At 38.5% G+C, this 17,019-nt stretch overlaps 1 protein-coding gene across 1 annotated transcript in view; it reads left to right on the top strand.

The window, feature by feature from the left end:
• The window catches only part of LOC139696206 (sphingosine kinase 2-like), a 36,711-nt gene extending 27,451 nt beyond the window's left edge, over positions 1-9,260 (top strand). Inside the window, exons 7-9 of the mRNA XM_071594865.1 lie at positions 558-794; positions 3,226-3,365; positions 6,283-9,260. Coding sequence (XP_071450966.1) covers positions 558-794; positions 3,226-3,365; positions 6,283-6,480 — 575 coding nt within the window. The 3' untranslated portion in view covers positions 6,481-9,260. The remainder of the gene's footprint in view (positions 1-557; positions 795-3,225; positions 3,366-6,282) is intronic.
• Positions 9,261-17,019: the final 7,759 nt, after the last annotated feature.

The raw sequence follows: 17,019 nt of genomic DNA, 5'->3' as shown, positions 1-17,019 counted from the left end.
TATGATAAATTAGCAAAATCTCAAATTTAAAAAATTTTTACTTTCATTTTAACAGCTTTACTTGTCTCCATTGAATTGATGTTTTAAAAACAAGGGTTCATCTTGACTATTTTTTAAAAATATGTCTAAGCACTTTGTTATGCTGACTCTGAAATGAATGTGCTTTTTACCTGTCATTGATTTTGTGGCTAGTTTTCTTCTTCAAAGTTTAAATGGTATTCACAAGCATATATAAATGAAATGATTGAAATTCCTTTTCACCAGTTAAAGCTTGATAGACTTTTTAATAGAGCAATTGATGTTGATTTTAGGTAGGATAGCAATTATTTCCATAGTAAATGTCTTTGCATGTTTCTTTTGCATTTCTTTTCTGTCCAGTTCATCCGATTGGGCAGCGATAGCTAAACCAAGAATTTTGGTGTGCCCCAGCTGTGTGGATGTGGCTGAGGTCAATTAAGGTCATGAGTGTTGAACGAGGCACTCTGATCAACTCGGGGTCATGAAGGAAAAAAAAGCATTCCTTTGTGTGCAGTTTTTGACGTTTGCATCTCTCCTAGTTGTAGGACGACCCCGTTTGGACAGCTTCTATTCAGTGGCATCTCGGAAGAGCACATTCTACTCTGCAGCTGCCTCCAGCTACCTCTCGGCCGTGGGCTCCTCCCTCTCCGTCTCCTCATTGGAATATGATGGCAGTAATGGCGGGGGCATGCTTCCCCCGGCACGCATGTATGGCCCTGCTTCGCGCCTTCCTTCTCTTACGCAGCCCGTGCCTTCTGATTGGAAGGTGATTGAAGGTGAGCATGGGTCAAGTCATGAAGTCAGTCACCGTTCAAATCAATTCTTTCCTGATAATGAATGGAATCAATCTTACATATTGTGAACAATGTGATTTGCATAGCCCGCGTGCAAGGTCTGTCCCAAATATGAGTAGAATAGATCTGGGGAAAAATGTACTGCAGATCTAAGTACAAATTGCAAAAATCATTCATAAGAGCATCCTTATGTATTGACACACCAATGCCAGTGCCTCTGCTGCCAGTTGTGGTATGCTTTCTGCAAGGCATCAACCAGGCCCTCGTTCAAGCACCTTGTCCTGGCCTCTCAGACATAATTCGTTGTCTCGGGCGTGACTTCATGGAGTCGACTTAACATAATGAAAAGAGAAACTTTGTAATCTATGTGGAATTACAAAGTTTCTCCTTTCATTATACACTCAGACATAATCCAGGGGTCCAAAATGGTACTTGAATGGGTTATACTTGGGTCATACTCAAAGACCCATGTCTCCTCACCAGTTACCACATATTCTCAAAATATCAGGTCACTTTCTACGTCCTTCAAGAGGGCCAATGCAAGATTGTCATGCAAGCAGCTGCAGTCCTCTGACAGCACCGTGGGGACCATCTTAGCATGTACCTCTCTCATTGGCTATATCTTCCATAAGAATGCAACGCTCTGTGGTTTTCTGAATATTCCACTCTTCTTTCTGTTAAAGTCATGACACTTGGGGGCCAATTGGAATTCAGCAAATGTCTTTTTTTTTTGAACATCGCAGTGTGTTTTTGATGATGGATGTTAATGGCTTTATTCCTTGTCGTCAACCTCCTCTCCACTCTCCCGAAACATCCTGTGCAGAAGCAGAAAACCATCACTTGGGACATTTCTCCATCCATCCATAAGCATCCTTAACTATGATCATAGTTTCCAGATGCATTTTCCAAGCTTAATGCACAATTTTATGGCATATCATTGCTCCGTGGAAAGTGGCATCGTGAATTCGTGACGTGACCGTCGAACAGGGGTCCGCAGTCTGGCTGTAATCCACACGCTGTAAGTGCCCATAGTTGACTGATGTGGGTTGCTTTGCTATCCCAGGATCTCCCATTACCTTTCCCACCAAAAATCATCCCATTATTGTTAGCCATCTGCATTGGTGGCAAAAGTTCATTCCACTTATTTTTGGGACTGACCTGTGTACCTACCTCCACCACATTCAAGGAAATCTGGTTTTGAAGTATTATTCATGTAACTGCGCATGAAAAATACTTCTCAAGTTAGCCCTCTTTGGTTAGATGGCTAAGCAAAGGGTTGCAGGCATTGTTGAGCTCATCAAGAAAACAGTGTGATTGTATGGGATAAGAATCAATCTAAATGAAAAAAAAAAGTATGAGGCTTTTAAGAAAGAAGAAAGCTTAGTTAAACGCTAAAATAGGAAGGCAAAAGCGAGAGCAGGTAGAACAGTTTATGTATCTTGCAATGTTTTAGGCCAAAATGGTCAAGCATGGGCTCCATTCATTGCTATGCACTTATTCCAACTTCTTTTCTACTGTTTAAAGCCCCTTGGAAGTCCTCCTCGGCAGTTAGGCTTTTTAGTTTTCTGGTCAATTCTTACTTTATTGTGTCCACATCTTCCCAGTGATGTTCCCTCGTCACATTTTTGCATTTTGGGAATAGGAAAAGGTCTTGGGAGCAAGATCTGGTGAATAGGGAGGATGATCAGGGATCAAGGTGATTTAATTTTTTGCCAAAACTGGGGAAAAATCAATTCTGAATGTGCAGGTGCATTGTCACGGTGAAGGATCCATCCTTTATATTTGGTTAAAATAGTGTGCACTGTTGATTTTCCCAAATTCAGTTCATCAGCTTCTATCATTCGGACAGTTTTGAGACGATCAGTAAGGGCAAGGGACTGCACACGATCAATGTTGTCGTCAACACAAGTGGATGAAGGTCATCCTGGCCTTGTATCATTGGAGGCATCTTGTCAGGCATCTTCAAAACACTTAATCCGCTAGAAAACTAAAGTTTTTTTCACAGCACTATCACTGTAAGTAGCGGTTGACATTTCAGTAATTTCTTGAAAACTTTCACCCCATTTCACCAAAAACTTGATATGTTGATTCGTTGTTCCGTGATTTCGTCAATTTCTATTTTTGGCAAACACTAAGAACAAGGACAACAAAAACTAATATAGCTGACACCATGCGCCCAGCTCGACGATCCGCCCAGCACAGACAGCGCATTGGGTCCTAGGCAACCGGTGCCGCTAGTGGATGGGTGGGGCTATAGTGGGCGCCATGGCTACCAGATTGCACCAAATAGTGCATTTCTTGCATAGACTATGCATCTTTAGCAAGGCAATATCATAAGGAAGGGCACATGCAATAGTTATGTTCGGTATTTTTACTGTTGAAGATTCTAATGAGTGTTTGAATGCAATTTCAGGAGATTTTGTGATGGTGCATGCCTCATATCAGTCACATATTGGCAGTGATGCACTTTTTGCACCCAATTGCAAACTGGCTGATGGCATCATTTGGCTCTTGGTGGTTCGTGCTGGAATCACGAGGGCTCAACTCTTACAGGTATGACTAACAATTATTTTAGGAATAATAATGGCCACTGAAGCACCAAAATCCCTAAATCTAGTCTAAAACTGGCTATAGGAATAAATATAACTTCATAGTGAGAGTGATTATGGAAATTAACAGTAGATTTTTACATAGCATAATGTTGCTGTTGGCTAAATCCAGATTTTTGATCTTGCTGTTCATAATCAACAAAATGCTGTCTTTTTGACCGCAAAGACCTGGTTGCTGTAGCAATAGAACAAAGTGTCATTTGGCATTTGGGGTGAATACTTAATAAAATGATATTAATCAATGTTTACAACCCCAACTACATGACCGAACCGCTGAGACTTCTCCTTGTTATCATAGACGACAATGGCGAAGGAGAAATACTTTTAAAAATACATATTTGGTTGATTCATACAATTAGCGGAAGATTATAAATCCCAAATTGATGTATTTCTAAAAGTACTTCCATTGTGTCCAAAATCTCAGCTCCCAAGATGTCGACTGCATATGGTTCAGCTGTGATTATGTTTACCGGAAGAGACAACTGCTTTGATAAAAAAAACATCGGAAAAGAAAAATACACCATGATCAAAGGCAGCCTAGAAAAAAAGAACCAAAGTATTTGTGTTGAGTGTGGCACCCTTTATTATTCAGAGACGAACCAGTTGAGAAGCAAACCAAAGAAGAATGGAAGCATTCAAAAACTGGTGCTGGAGGAGGATAGTGGGGATCAAATGGGCAGCTGAAATAAGAAATGACGGTGTACAGGGTCGCACCCAAAAGTGGTAGGACTGATTTTCTCTGGCACGAACGGAGCAGTGGAGGGGGGTCTGCCTGGCAGGGTAAGGTGGAGGGGGCTCTTAGCAACAGACCGACACCAACCTCAGTCGCCTGTGGGCTGTCGTTGAGTGAGGACACCGTTTTTAGTGAAGCAAGTTTTTTGTTCGCGGGGAAAAACAAAATGAATCTGAACTTAGAGCAACGTTATTCCGTGAAGTTTTGTGCGAAACTCGGGAAGACGGCAACTGAGACCCTCGATATGATCAAGCAGACTTATGGGGACAATGCCTTAAGCCGTTCCACAGTATTTGAGTGGCACAAGTTGTTTAAAGAGGGTAGGGAGCTCGTTGAAGACGACCATCGCTCCGGACGGCCGTCGACGGCAAGAACCGACACGAATGTGGACAGAGTGAGGACACTGCTGAACACAGACTAACGCTTAACCAGTGAAGAAATTGCAGACCAGTTGGGTCTGTCTGCATCCAACGTCCAACGCATTATTTCACAGGATTTGGCCATGCGCAAGGTGTGCGCCAAGATGGTGCCGAAAATTCTGCCATGGTGCGCTCGTCGTCAGACAGCTCCTGGCCAAATACGGCGTTGCCACGTTGCCGCACCTGCCCTATTCTCCCGATCTGGCACCACCGGACTTCTTCTTCTTCCCCCTGATGAAAAGACAGCTCAAGGGACGACGTTTTGACTCGATAAAGGCCGTTCAAGAGGCTTCGACGAGGGTCATCAACGGCATCCCCAAAGAAAATTTCCAGCGGGCGTACGGGGAATGGGAGCAACATTATACTAAGTGTGTAGCAGCTCAAGGAGCATACTTTGAAGATTATTGAGTCGATGTAAGTATATCGTCAATAAAATTCTTGTAAAAAAATCAGTCCTACCACTTTTGGGTGTGACCCTGTATTCAGGAGAGTATGGAGAGAGAAGGAAAATGGAGCACAAAAGAGTCGAATGGGTTGGGTACTACTTGAGATATAATGGAAATGTGAGGAGGGGGGAAGGCAATCAAGGGAAGGCAAAGAAGGAAGACAGCTCACGGGTGTAAGGATGTTTGTATTTGAAGGAAAGAACAGAGGGCTGCAGTAAATGAGTCTTTCAAATGAAATACTGATAATGAGCAGTGAGCAACTCGTTTGTGTGTCTGTTGTGAAAACTTAAGCAGAGGAAATTGCAGCTTCACTTTTAATCATCCGTTTGTAATCAAAGTTAAAGATTATAGTTTTGGTATGGCGCAATGCAACTGATTGGTTTATTCATTCTATAAGATAAGTACATGTAAACTGAAAATAGGAGTGGCAAGCTCCTGACTGATCCTCAGACAATTCTTAAATAGTAATTAGATAAAATCAATCTGTTTATCATTATTATTCCTGTAAGTGAATCTGAGAAAGGCTGCTTGCTAGGTAACTGTGATAAACTTGTTTACAAAAACGAAGTTTTAGTGATTATTCAATTTCTGTTATTTAGAACTTTATAAAAATTCTCTGATAATATAAGTTGACCAGATCATTCGAACATACCCTGAAAACGAGGGGTGCATGGTAGACCTCTCTTACTTAGCAGGTGCTTCGGAACAATAGTTCCCAAAATTTGGGTGTTGATCCAAGTGAGGATGGCTATATTAATGAGGGTCATTGGGAGGTCTCTGATGTTACAATTAATGCTTGACATGATGCCTGTTTGAGTTCATGGATCAATTAATTTTGCCCAAGGATTTATTGCACAAATATGGGACAGTTCAAAGAAAATTTTAGAGATGCAAATTATAGTCACAGATATTCATCAACGGAGTAGAACAGATGCTTTGACATATATTTGCAGTTTTTTTTAATAGTGACATTTTATTGAGATATTCCTCACATTGTCAGGTAATTTATTAAAAAGAATGAGGCCCATATCTTCAGGCCTAAGTGCTGGATTTTGAGTTCTTACAAATGATTGGTGCAGGTTTTCAGAGGTTCTTGTATTATAAGTATTTGTAATTTTCATTGCTTTGGTAGAATTGGGTATGTTGCACTTAACACTAATGATTGTTGTGTACATATGTATATATATATGTGTGCATGCATGGAAGAGGCAAAAATGTGAATCTTAAATTGTCATTCAATGCTCTTCCCTTCTCTTCCCTCAGTTCCTCCTCGGCCTGTCCTCGGGCACACACCTCAAGTGTCCCCTGGTTGAGATGATCCCGGTGCGCGCATTCCGACTCGAGCCGAAAGATAGCAATTCCCCGACGAGGGGACATGTGGCTGTGGATGGTGAACTGGTGGATTACGGTCCCCTTCAGGTTGAGCTGGTGCCTTCATTAGCCAGGGTGCTCTCTCGGTGACAGGCACCGACGCCCACGGATGGCACGTAATGGGGTGTGAATGTGAGAAGCAGGTGGGGAGAGTGAGTGGGGAAGGGTTGGGTGAGGAGTGTGCGTGTGTGTATGGGCCTGGGAATGGTGCTCAATGCGTGGCCACCTCCCCTGCCACTCACCCCATTCCTCAAACACAATGCGTCCAATTGGAAGAGGGCAAGTGTGCAGCTGTAGCTCTTCTCTATTCGTTTAACGCGAAAGAAACTTAACTCCCAGCAAAGGTTGTGTTTCGCCATGCAGCAATAGGTTGTCGTCTTCTTCTTCACCGTACTTTGAATTGAATACCTCTGGTTAACTCGTGAATAGGGGAATCGTCTTGAGGCCATTTTTAATGCATTTACACTTGCCTACTTCATAATGGAGATTAGGTTATCATTTAAATGAGATTTGTTTCTTTCGAGTGTAATCTATAAATTGGGCATTTAAACAACTAAGGCTATATTTTAGTGACAGCTGTTAATGAGTGTATAATTTTTTATTATTTGTCTATAATTAGGGAAATATTTTATATCCCACCATATAATCAGAGAACCAGTGGTTTATTTTGTATTATGTGCTTTGGGTCATATTGATCATTTTGAAGATTGTTTACTATTTTGGTGACTTTTTCTATGCACGCTGTTTAGGACTATTCCCAGAATTTCACATTAGGAAAATTACTTGAATGGAAACAGGAAATGAAAAGTTATGTAATGCAAGGGGTGCAATCCTAGGAATTGCATTCACTGTTGAGGATGTTTATCTAGCTAAAAATTGGTTGGCCCACACAATGAAGCGAGAGAGAGGAAGTAACCTGTAGATTGCTTCCAAGGGGATGAAGTGAATAAAGGAATGAAGTGTGTGTGGTGGGGAGGGAAGCGTTGCTGTTTGAGACTGCTTCGGACTTCTCTCTTTGGCCAAAAGAACAAAATACATGTTCCCCCAGCCAGCGTCACATTGACGGATGCCTTCCCCCTCTGCCATTCCCTCTCTTTCAACTCATTCGAGTAGACATGCACGTAAGAATGCTCGTTCCTCCTGAGGGGCCGGGAAGTCATTCAGAAGGGAAAGACGGCAAAAAGATGAATTCCAAAATATTGCTCACCCGAGTATAACTAATTGAAATAGGGCAAGTCATAGGTTAACGATTTATAATGATTGTGTTCCGCTTTGGGGTGTCAACTTTTTCATGATAATTCTCTATTTATTCAAATGAAGGTTCTTGTTAAAGCACAGGTGTTGAAAATGATTTTCATCATTCCATTTCTTTCCATAATAAGTGATGGAATCTGTCTCTGTGCTTTCTGACTGATTTAATTGTTAAAATCAGTCTTTAATTTCTGGAGATGCGAGTCAATTTGAAAGTAAGTGTTGATGGGATGATATATTCACTCATTCAGGGTACCTATGTTCGAAGGAGAATGAATTGTTGCGGTCCATTGAATGGGAGGAGGAAACCTTCCTGATTTGAATGATGAACATTTAATCATCCGTCCTGGCTATGAATGGGCATGAGCGAGTTGAGTAAGGGACCATTAATTTGATATTCACTATTCAACCGTGGTCAAGGTTTTCTGCACTTTTAAAATTGGTTTTGGTGCGTTTGATTTTCCTTTGGAGCCCCTGCCTCCTTTTTATGCTATCCTCAATCAATGAATTACTACTCTTGAAAACTTACAATTAACTGTGTAGGTTATCTATGACATTCGGTCTCAATGCAGATAGAGTAGAATTTATAACAAATAGTTCCTCGAATTTATCATGCCTGAAGAAATGCCACAGAATGGAATAGCGTGAGTTGAAGAGTAGCCAGTATTAATTAAATAAATGTTAGCTAGAACCTGAATCATGTGCAAGGTCGGGAAATCAGTGATAAAAACTAACATGTCAGCAATCTATGCAATGATAACTGAAGAGAATTAGGGAGGAAGATAAAATTATTTCCTTAGTGTGAAAGGCAATGCATGTAGGTAGGCATTGCATGGCAGTGATTGTATTAAGTGCTTGACTAAAATTTGCAGTCATTGCTCTTAAATTCGTTTGTTCACTGCTGTGGTCCTCTCGCATTAAGAAGTATTTCATGTGCCAACGGAGGCATATATTTTGGCAATTAGTGCGATGCATTGCTGTCCCATGTTTGCTTCCAATTTTTATGATAAACATTTTTACGAATGATTCTGGCACAATAAATTGTTTTGTATTGCAATAAGCCATGGAGGTGTGACACTAATTGAAAAGAAAACAATAGTTCAGCTCCATGTTGTAGTTCCGTCAATCTGGTCCCTGTAATATCTTAAGTAAAGATAATTCAATAAAATTTGAGGACACAAGCATGGAGTTATATGGATACAAAAAGACAATTTGCTGTCAATGTTCATGTTATACAAAGCAGATTTACCTTAATAATATATTTCGTTGATTTAAAGGTAAATTTTCATTTTATGTTGTGTACTCCTGTCATATTTTGTGTGTCATTTTGATATTCTTTGCTGTCATTCCATTAGGAACCATGTAATTCTATGAAAATCCCAACTAATTGAAAGTCCTTAAGTAAGCATTTTGTTGAGAATTCAATATTAAATTGTATCGGAACTCCAAACCCACTTCCTACTTTGTTTCCCCTTGTTATATGTTTGCTTTAGATTGTTTAAAATATGTTATTTGTTAGCTGTATGGCTCCATCAAAATGTGCTCTATACTGAGTTGAAAATAATAATTTAGAATGTAAATAATAATATTGTTTAAAAACAGAATGATTATCTTTTGCCAATGAGGTTTATATGTATATATATGTGTATATATATATATATATATATATATATATATATATATATATATATATATATATATAATATTTGTTCAATTTTTAGTTATTTAAATTAAAATACAGGTTTAAAATTTGTTTTTATAGTTTGCTTTCAGAAATTTACATATCAAATTAGTAATTTTGAAGTGGTTAATAGCTACACTAAATATGCATACCATTTCAAAATACAGAAACCATACAATAAGTTAAGTGAATATCTCAATCAAATTATTTAATTTGTTTTTTTTTTAATTTAATGATGCAGGCGTTGTCCTGGATAATCTTGCTCAATTGTTAGCGCCATTGTTTCCCGGCGCATTCACCATCTCAGGCTTGAAGAGAAAATAAATGTTGAGGGCTGAAGTTGAATTTTGCAGTTGCAAAATTCAGTTTTTGTTTGCTGCACACTATTTTCATTTATTTTCCTGATGGTTTGCCGACAAGACTATTTCATTTAAGCAGTTTATAGTTGATCATATTCCATGTAGGGATTTCCGGTTATTTAATTCAAATCGCTCATTCTGTGATGGCACAAAATTTAAATATATTTTGGGCTGTTGATTTGTGATTCTCATTAAATATGATTCAGTTAGGAGCGGAAGCAGACTAATATTGAGGTAGTGTTGTTCCAAGTAAATTAACAATAGCATGTTTATAAATACATAGTTTTGAAATGCATTTGTCTTCCCTGGTTAAGGGTTATGCAGTTTGTTAAAAAAATAACTTATATGAGCGGCTCCTGATCCATTAGAATTAATATTCATAGGAAGTTGATGGAAATATATTTAAACAACATTCTAACTCACCAAAAAGTGAATTGTTGCAATGCTATTATTCAGTTAAATAAATATGGCATTTTACATAATAAATATGCAGAATTAATCATAGAAGCTTACATTTATTAAGAGTTTTTGCTGAAAACAAGAGTATTTTTAACAAAAGAAGTTTTTCACACTGGCAGGAAATCATTCCCAGCATAAGGCCTTCTTGGCAACTAGGAATTTTTTAATCAATTGAAGTCGTGGTATCATTGATGTTAAAGTGCTCTAAGAAATTTTTTTTTCCATTGCCTGCATTCTTTTAAGTGTAAGATGCCATGCAGGTTTAAGCATGTTTCTTAGATGCAAGAATGTATTTTTCAATCTGAAAATTGTGGCAGAATCGGTTACTACAACTGTATGAATGTGGGATTTTCAATAACCGGTACCCACATTTAGATGAAGCATTCACCTCCACCTGATTACACATACATATTTTAAATTAGCATCAAGTCTTTATTTTTCCATAGGTAGCTATACAACGGGCATTAAATGATCTTAGGATCATTGTTTAACAAAAAATCTATATTCCTCACATTTATAATGGGCTTCGTATGAAAGACAACAAACATGGCATGATGTAATGTCTGGCTAATGTACCTATCCCTGAAAGTGCTTTCTTCATAGTGGAGGTTGTCAGTGCTGCTTGAGTACCTATTAAGACATAGTAAAATATTGATTAGTGATACTAAAACAAAGGTCAAACATGTCTGGTTTATATATATATATAATTATAATATACAACATCTATTACAATAATTTCTGTTCTCAATCATATTGTTTTGCCCATTGTCACTTTATATTTCCTGAACCATTTGAAATCTACTTTTCCCCTAAATGATGCCTGATCACTTTTTCTTCTAGGAAATATTTTTCTAATGGGCTCCTCCTCTTCCCCATCTTCTTAGACCCTAATAATCTCACACTCTTCCTTGTTCCTTTGGCGCATTTCTTCACTAGGTACTCCTCTACATGAGAAATATATGATGAAATGAAAAAAATAGTGTTTCAATTTTAATTCGTTCAAACAATGATTTGCATAAAAAATAAAATGGCTCTATGAAAGGCTGATGTTCATTGTATTTGCATTTATGATTTATACTTCCTTTCGTAGGAATCCTATCAGTTGGTTACCTATTAACATTTTTTGCTTTGTTAATATACATGTATTAATAACGGCTGTTATCTATAAATTAGTGTGAATGTTTTTGAAGTATTATTGGAATTTTAGAATAAAAATGGTATTTTTGTTAGAAATTTGGTTCTTTAATTTTTTTTTATTGATATGTGAATATAAAATTTATGTACCCACTGGGGCATCTTGATTGCCTTATGACATGCTAATTTTTTTTAAGAACATGCAAATGTATAAACTCTGTGCACGACTGATTGCAGAAGCTGATTCATTGCAAGGAGTTAAGGTATCTGTAATGTCGATTACAATGTGGGGCAGCCAAAGATGAAAGCCCAGGTAGTGTTTTTATATGATAATTTTCATGCCTCATGGCACTCTTATGATGGTATATTATATATATTTCCATGTTGTCAGTTGTAATTGAACAAGCATTTTATTTTGTAACGAGATGTCAACTTTTCCTAGCTCAAAATACAACAGTTGATCAATTTTTCTGACCATTATCTTGTGAATGAAAATATAATTTCTGATTGCAAATTCTTTACTAATTGAATTCTCAGCAATTTTTTAAGGGCATCAGGTTACCGATTTAACTCACATGTCACATAATGCACAGCTTATTATGATTCATTGTCTTAAGCATTCCAGTTTGTTTTTAATTGTATAATTGTTAAAAAGATTCATTCAGCCTATAGAATGTGAGTTTTATTTCCATTTTACAATGTTATTGTACCTATTTTCCCCATATTTTCAAATATCTTAGTACTCGAGAAAAATGTTCCTTCTATTGTTTAATACTGTGATAGTGTGTGCACGTGGCATTTTCCTTTATGATAATATGAAAGTCTGAGATAAAGAAGTTATTACCACATTATTCCTTGTCTCAATGAGTTTATTGTCAGATTTAGTCTACGGAATATTTGTAGGACCCAACTTCAGTTTTCGACCCAAAGATCATTTTGACTGTTGAAGGTAGAGCTCTCCTAGTATTTGAGCCCCATGGTGTGTCAAACTCTTGCATCAGGAGAGGAAGGCCAGTTCATTTCCCTGAGCTGCCAGTGGTTTCTCAGGAAGATCTCATGCCTGAAACATCTTCCAGCTTGATTGATGCAGGGGATGCCCAGTGGCATCTCAAGGAATTGAACAGGGATCGGAATAGTGCCTTGGCTAATGTAATGGCTTTCCGCCCTGAGGGACCACGCTCGAATCTTGGTGGTGGACGTATTTTTCAGTGGCATCCTGATCCCTACTGCTGGGTGTGCCATGTGGAGAGCTCTTCAGGGAGTGTGCCATCCATCAAATGGGACGCTTGAATTGTTAACCCCTTGGCCCTTTTTGTTGAGAGTTGGCTAATGCTGATGCCACCTCTCTCTCTCTTCACCCCATTCCCTCTATATCACACCCTGACCAAATTACCAACCTATCCCTTCTGGCGCAGATGACCACTGCTGTTGGTTGCCTCCCCTAATAACCAATTGGAATCTAACCCATGCCACAGACTGGTCAGTGGTGCCATGATGCACCTCCTAGACTATGTGCCGTTAAAAGGTGATTATAACAATTTTGCAGAAATAATTGGAAATTTTTAAGTAGTAAAGGGTGCAGCGCTTAAATCTGGACAAGCAAGCATTTCCTCGAATGAGATTTCCTCGCCAGGCTAGCGAAACCTTCCCCAGACTTCTCCGAAGCATTATGCTTAGCCACAATATCGTAAATAGTTGATCTGGGGTACAACACGAAGAATCGAACTATATTGAAATATAATGCCCAATGGGAACACTTACGAAAATAGCAGCTCTTTGATTGTACTCAGCGCTTGTGTGTAACATCTCGGCCATTTTGAGGTTATGACTGTTTACTAGATGCCTATAGCTTTCAGGAACGCCAACGGTGACCTCCAGTGGAACTACAATATGGCGGGAAATTCAAATTGTAATTTGTCTGGATTTGAAGGCTGCACCCTGTATATTTACGGGTGGTTAATGAAAACATGTTGGTTTTAAATTGGTCTGATTAAGATTGTAAATGTGAAAATCGTAAATATGTGGAATTAAAAGTAAATGTTGTGGGAGCAAATTAATAGCAATGGATATTAAGTACCTGCTGAACATGATATTCACAAAAATTTCGAATGAAAATGAAATCTTGATGAGGGGCTTGTGACCAATCCTTTGACAATGCAAAGTACGATATATGCATCATCAAATTAAGGAGTCAAGTGATGTAAAATAGAAAAAGCATTTTAACATTTGACTATGAACTTGTCACATCATGAATGGATGGAGCTACTGTAAAACTTGTACAAAGGGACGAGTCAATTTACAAAAATATTTACTGTGAAACGAGGTGGCCCTGGACTACAACCTTGATGAGGTGGAAGTGCTTGAGCAGTCCAATGACCCCTGGAAGTGTTGGTGGGAGCAATGATATTTGCTCCTAGTAGAGTCACCCATGCCCAGAGAGGTCAAAGGGTAGGAGCCAGATGAAATGTTGTCCTCGCAGTGTCTGCTCCTCAGTGAGGCTGCAAAGGAGTCTGACCCCAATTGGGGTGGCCGTTGAGTGATTGTGTCAAGTTATAGCTTAGAAGACGGCCGTATCAGTAAGAATAGGAACTTGGATTGTTATGACAATGATGAGGGCAGGGAAATTAAAGAATATAAGGCAAGAGATGAAGAGAGAAAGTATTGATGCTTTAGGGCTGTGCAAGGGAAGATGGAAGGATGGTGGGGATAACTGGAGTGATAATTATAGAGAAATATCCAGCAGAGGAGATGACAGCCAATAATATTAAATAAATAGGTAGGAAGAAGCTTAGTAAACATAGAGCAAGCAATTGATATAATATTATTAGTTGAATTAAATGCAGAACCGATGTACTTGGTCATTGTTCAGGTGTACATGCCACCAAGTAACCATAGAGAGTAAGGAGTCAACAGGGTTTATAATCAGTTCGAGGATGTGTTCCTGGAGGGAAACATTTGATGGTGATGGTGGGCAAAGGAAGGAGAGGGTAGTGACCCTATAATTTAGGAACAAGGAATGGTAATGGGGAGAAAGCAATAGATTTTTCCAGGACGGTTCAATCATAACAAATACATGGTTTAGGCACCACAAAAGGCATAGGTACATGAAAAATGCCCAGGGATTCAGGAAAATATCAGCCTATAGTATGGTCAGGCACAGATTTAGGAACAGCATTATCCATTCGCTGAGTTTTCCAAGAGTGGATGCTGACTCAGATCACAATTAAGTAAACATAACAGTTTCAGGTTAACTTTGTGGAATTCCTTCATTATGAGGGTAAAAAGTAAAGTTGGTAAAAGGAGTAAGGTAAAAAGCAATATTAGAGGACTACAGAACAATGAGCATATTTACTTATCTTGGAAGTGTTCCACTTCAAAATGGTCAAAGTAGCTGGAGCATGAAGAGAAGAATTGCACGACACAAAGAAGCTTCCATGAGGATATTAATGACAGGTACGTTGAGTAAGAAGGTCAAGGAAAGTTTTGTCAAAACAATAATATGGAGCGTGGTTTTGTATGGCACGAGAAATGGTCAAACAAGTAAGATGGTACGATGTTGATGAGAGGCTTTTGCAGTGTGGATAAGGATGGAATGGGGAAATGGACCAAGAAGAGTGCTGGGCATGATGGGGGAGGAGAGGGGAGTGTTCCAAAGGAGGCAGGGAAAGATTGATTTGGAGCATTTGGATTGGGAGATATGTGGAAGATTGTGACGGGAGGGAGGACATTAAGCATGCAAGGAAAGGGAAGGAATAGGATAGGCATGTTGGATGGAATGAAGGAAGTATTTGGAATTGAAGAACACTGTAGCACCTGACTTCAGATTGTTCTGTTGGTTAGGAGATGGAAGAAAGGCATTTTGGTACAATTGTTTTGTACCCTCAGTGCCAATCCAAATCTACCTTAACTGGTAGAATACCTAGAGTAAATTTGGTGTCCGATGAATTGAGGTGAAGTTGTTTTTGTTGTCGTGGGATGAACATGAAAGAATTGATGACACAGAAGATGCTTTTATCAAGTTTGCATAAAAACTCTTAAGAGTCATTTGAAGTTGCCTGTCTTAAATTTAATCATTTCTTATGCAAGGCATATATGTAATTATTAAATTTAAGGGAATATCATTTAATTCTCCCCAAACTTGTCAAATAGCTCATGGCAAAGATGCCTCATCTGGCAGAGATTATCCAGGCCTCTGGTAAAAATGAATGGAGCCTTCATTTTCTTTTTCTGGAGCCATCACTGTAAATTCTGTTGCAATTTTATTGGTGCCTTAAGCCATTGTAGTTAATTCTGCAAAAAATAAAAACATTTGCTCTCAAAACTTCCATAAACCTAAGCATTTTCTATCAAATTGTGATCCATGCGAATTATATTCAAGCGACAAAAATAAATGGGTTTATCCGAGGATTTCATTCATTTCTTAATGCTACTCATTGACACACAATTGATGACACAATTCAAATGGTAAATATTAGTGTAACTTAGAGAATAAGTCAATCTACAATTCTAGTTCTCTTCACCAAATAAATCAAACTTTTATTTTTAAGTTATCATAACCAATGAATAAATTTATATTTTCCACAATTTAGAATTAATCAAAAATTTGAACGATGAATAAAAAGTTAACATACAATGATACTCTTCTTTCAACTGGGTTTCCTAGTAACCAGCCGAGTTGTCTGAACATTCAAACGTCCTCTTTGTCATCACTCATAATTAGCAGTGGCTCTCCTGTCTTCTGATCTCCCTCACTTTCACATCTTTGAAAGCACCTTAGTTTCATCATCTAGCTCAATTTAATTCCATGGAACTGCATCATTAACTTTCACCAACTTCATCAGTTTGGAGATGCACTCTGCTTGGTCCATTCTTGCTTCCAGGGAGAGGATTACTCACAGCATCGCACTTTGAAATACACAAGTACCGTATAATGCCTTGATCAAGTGTGCCAAGGTATTTGGTGGAAGAACAATAAACTTTTTAAGTATTGTTTTGGTTATTTGACTCCAACTCGGCATACCCTTTCGCTTCACTCATTTCCCACAAATCATATAACACACAATTCACAGTTGCCCAATGCCGCCTGCGATGCCAAAATGTGAAACAAGACAGCAATGGAAGTGGCGATGGGATGATAGGACTTCACTGAGGGGAAAAGCATGACACCACTTGAGGAGGCTGTTAGAGATATGGGAAGAACTTTCTTTGCATTGAACTTGGGAAAGGCATCTCGAGATGCGTTGGGATATACGATCAGCAAAGGGAACACTGCAACTTAGAATAAAAACCTTGTCATTATTCCCTCACTTACACCTTTCTCTCCCTCCATACAAAACTGCATTTAGCACAACCTTCTCATATGCATGCGTAATCATATCCTCCCAATGGTTGAATTATTTTATGCAGCTTTGTGACTAAAATGTCAACACTAATTAAGTTAATAAATACGGTTAAATTTATGATTCATTGCTTACTGGTTGTTGCCCAAAGTATATTCATGAAATTATTACTCTAGGTAGAAATACAACTTCATACACTGTTCAAGTCAGAGGAATGTTAGTCTGGCATAATGAAATGATGTGTGACCATTCCCACGAGGCAGTCCTATGATTTGGTTGGATACTTCTTATGAATTTTATCCAGGAAATACTTTTATTTTTCTTAATCAAGAAACTTCAACAACTTATTTCATTCCTGCGTGCCCTTTCGTTTCATGTTTTTATCACAGGAGGGGGAGGAAAAAAA

Source organism: Hetaerina americana, unplaced genomic scaffold, assembly GCF_022747635.1.
Source record: "Hetaerina americana unplaced genomic scaffold, ioHetAmer1.1.p SCAF_1, whole genome shotgun sequence".
In the NCBI taxonomy this organism is placed as follows: Eukaryota; Metazoa; Arthropoda; class Insecta; order Odonata; family Calopterygidae; genus Hetaerina; species Hetaerina americana.
Note: the sequence above shows the minus strand (reverse complement) of the source record. Positions and strands in the feature narration are given on the sequence as shown.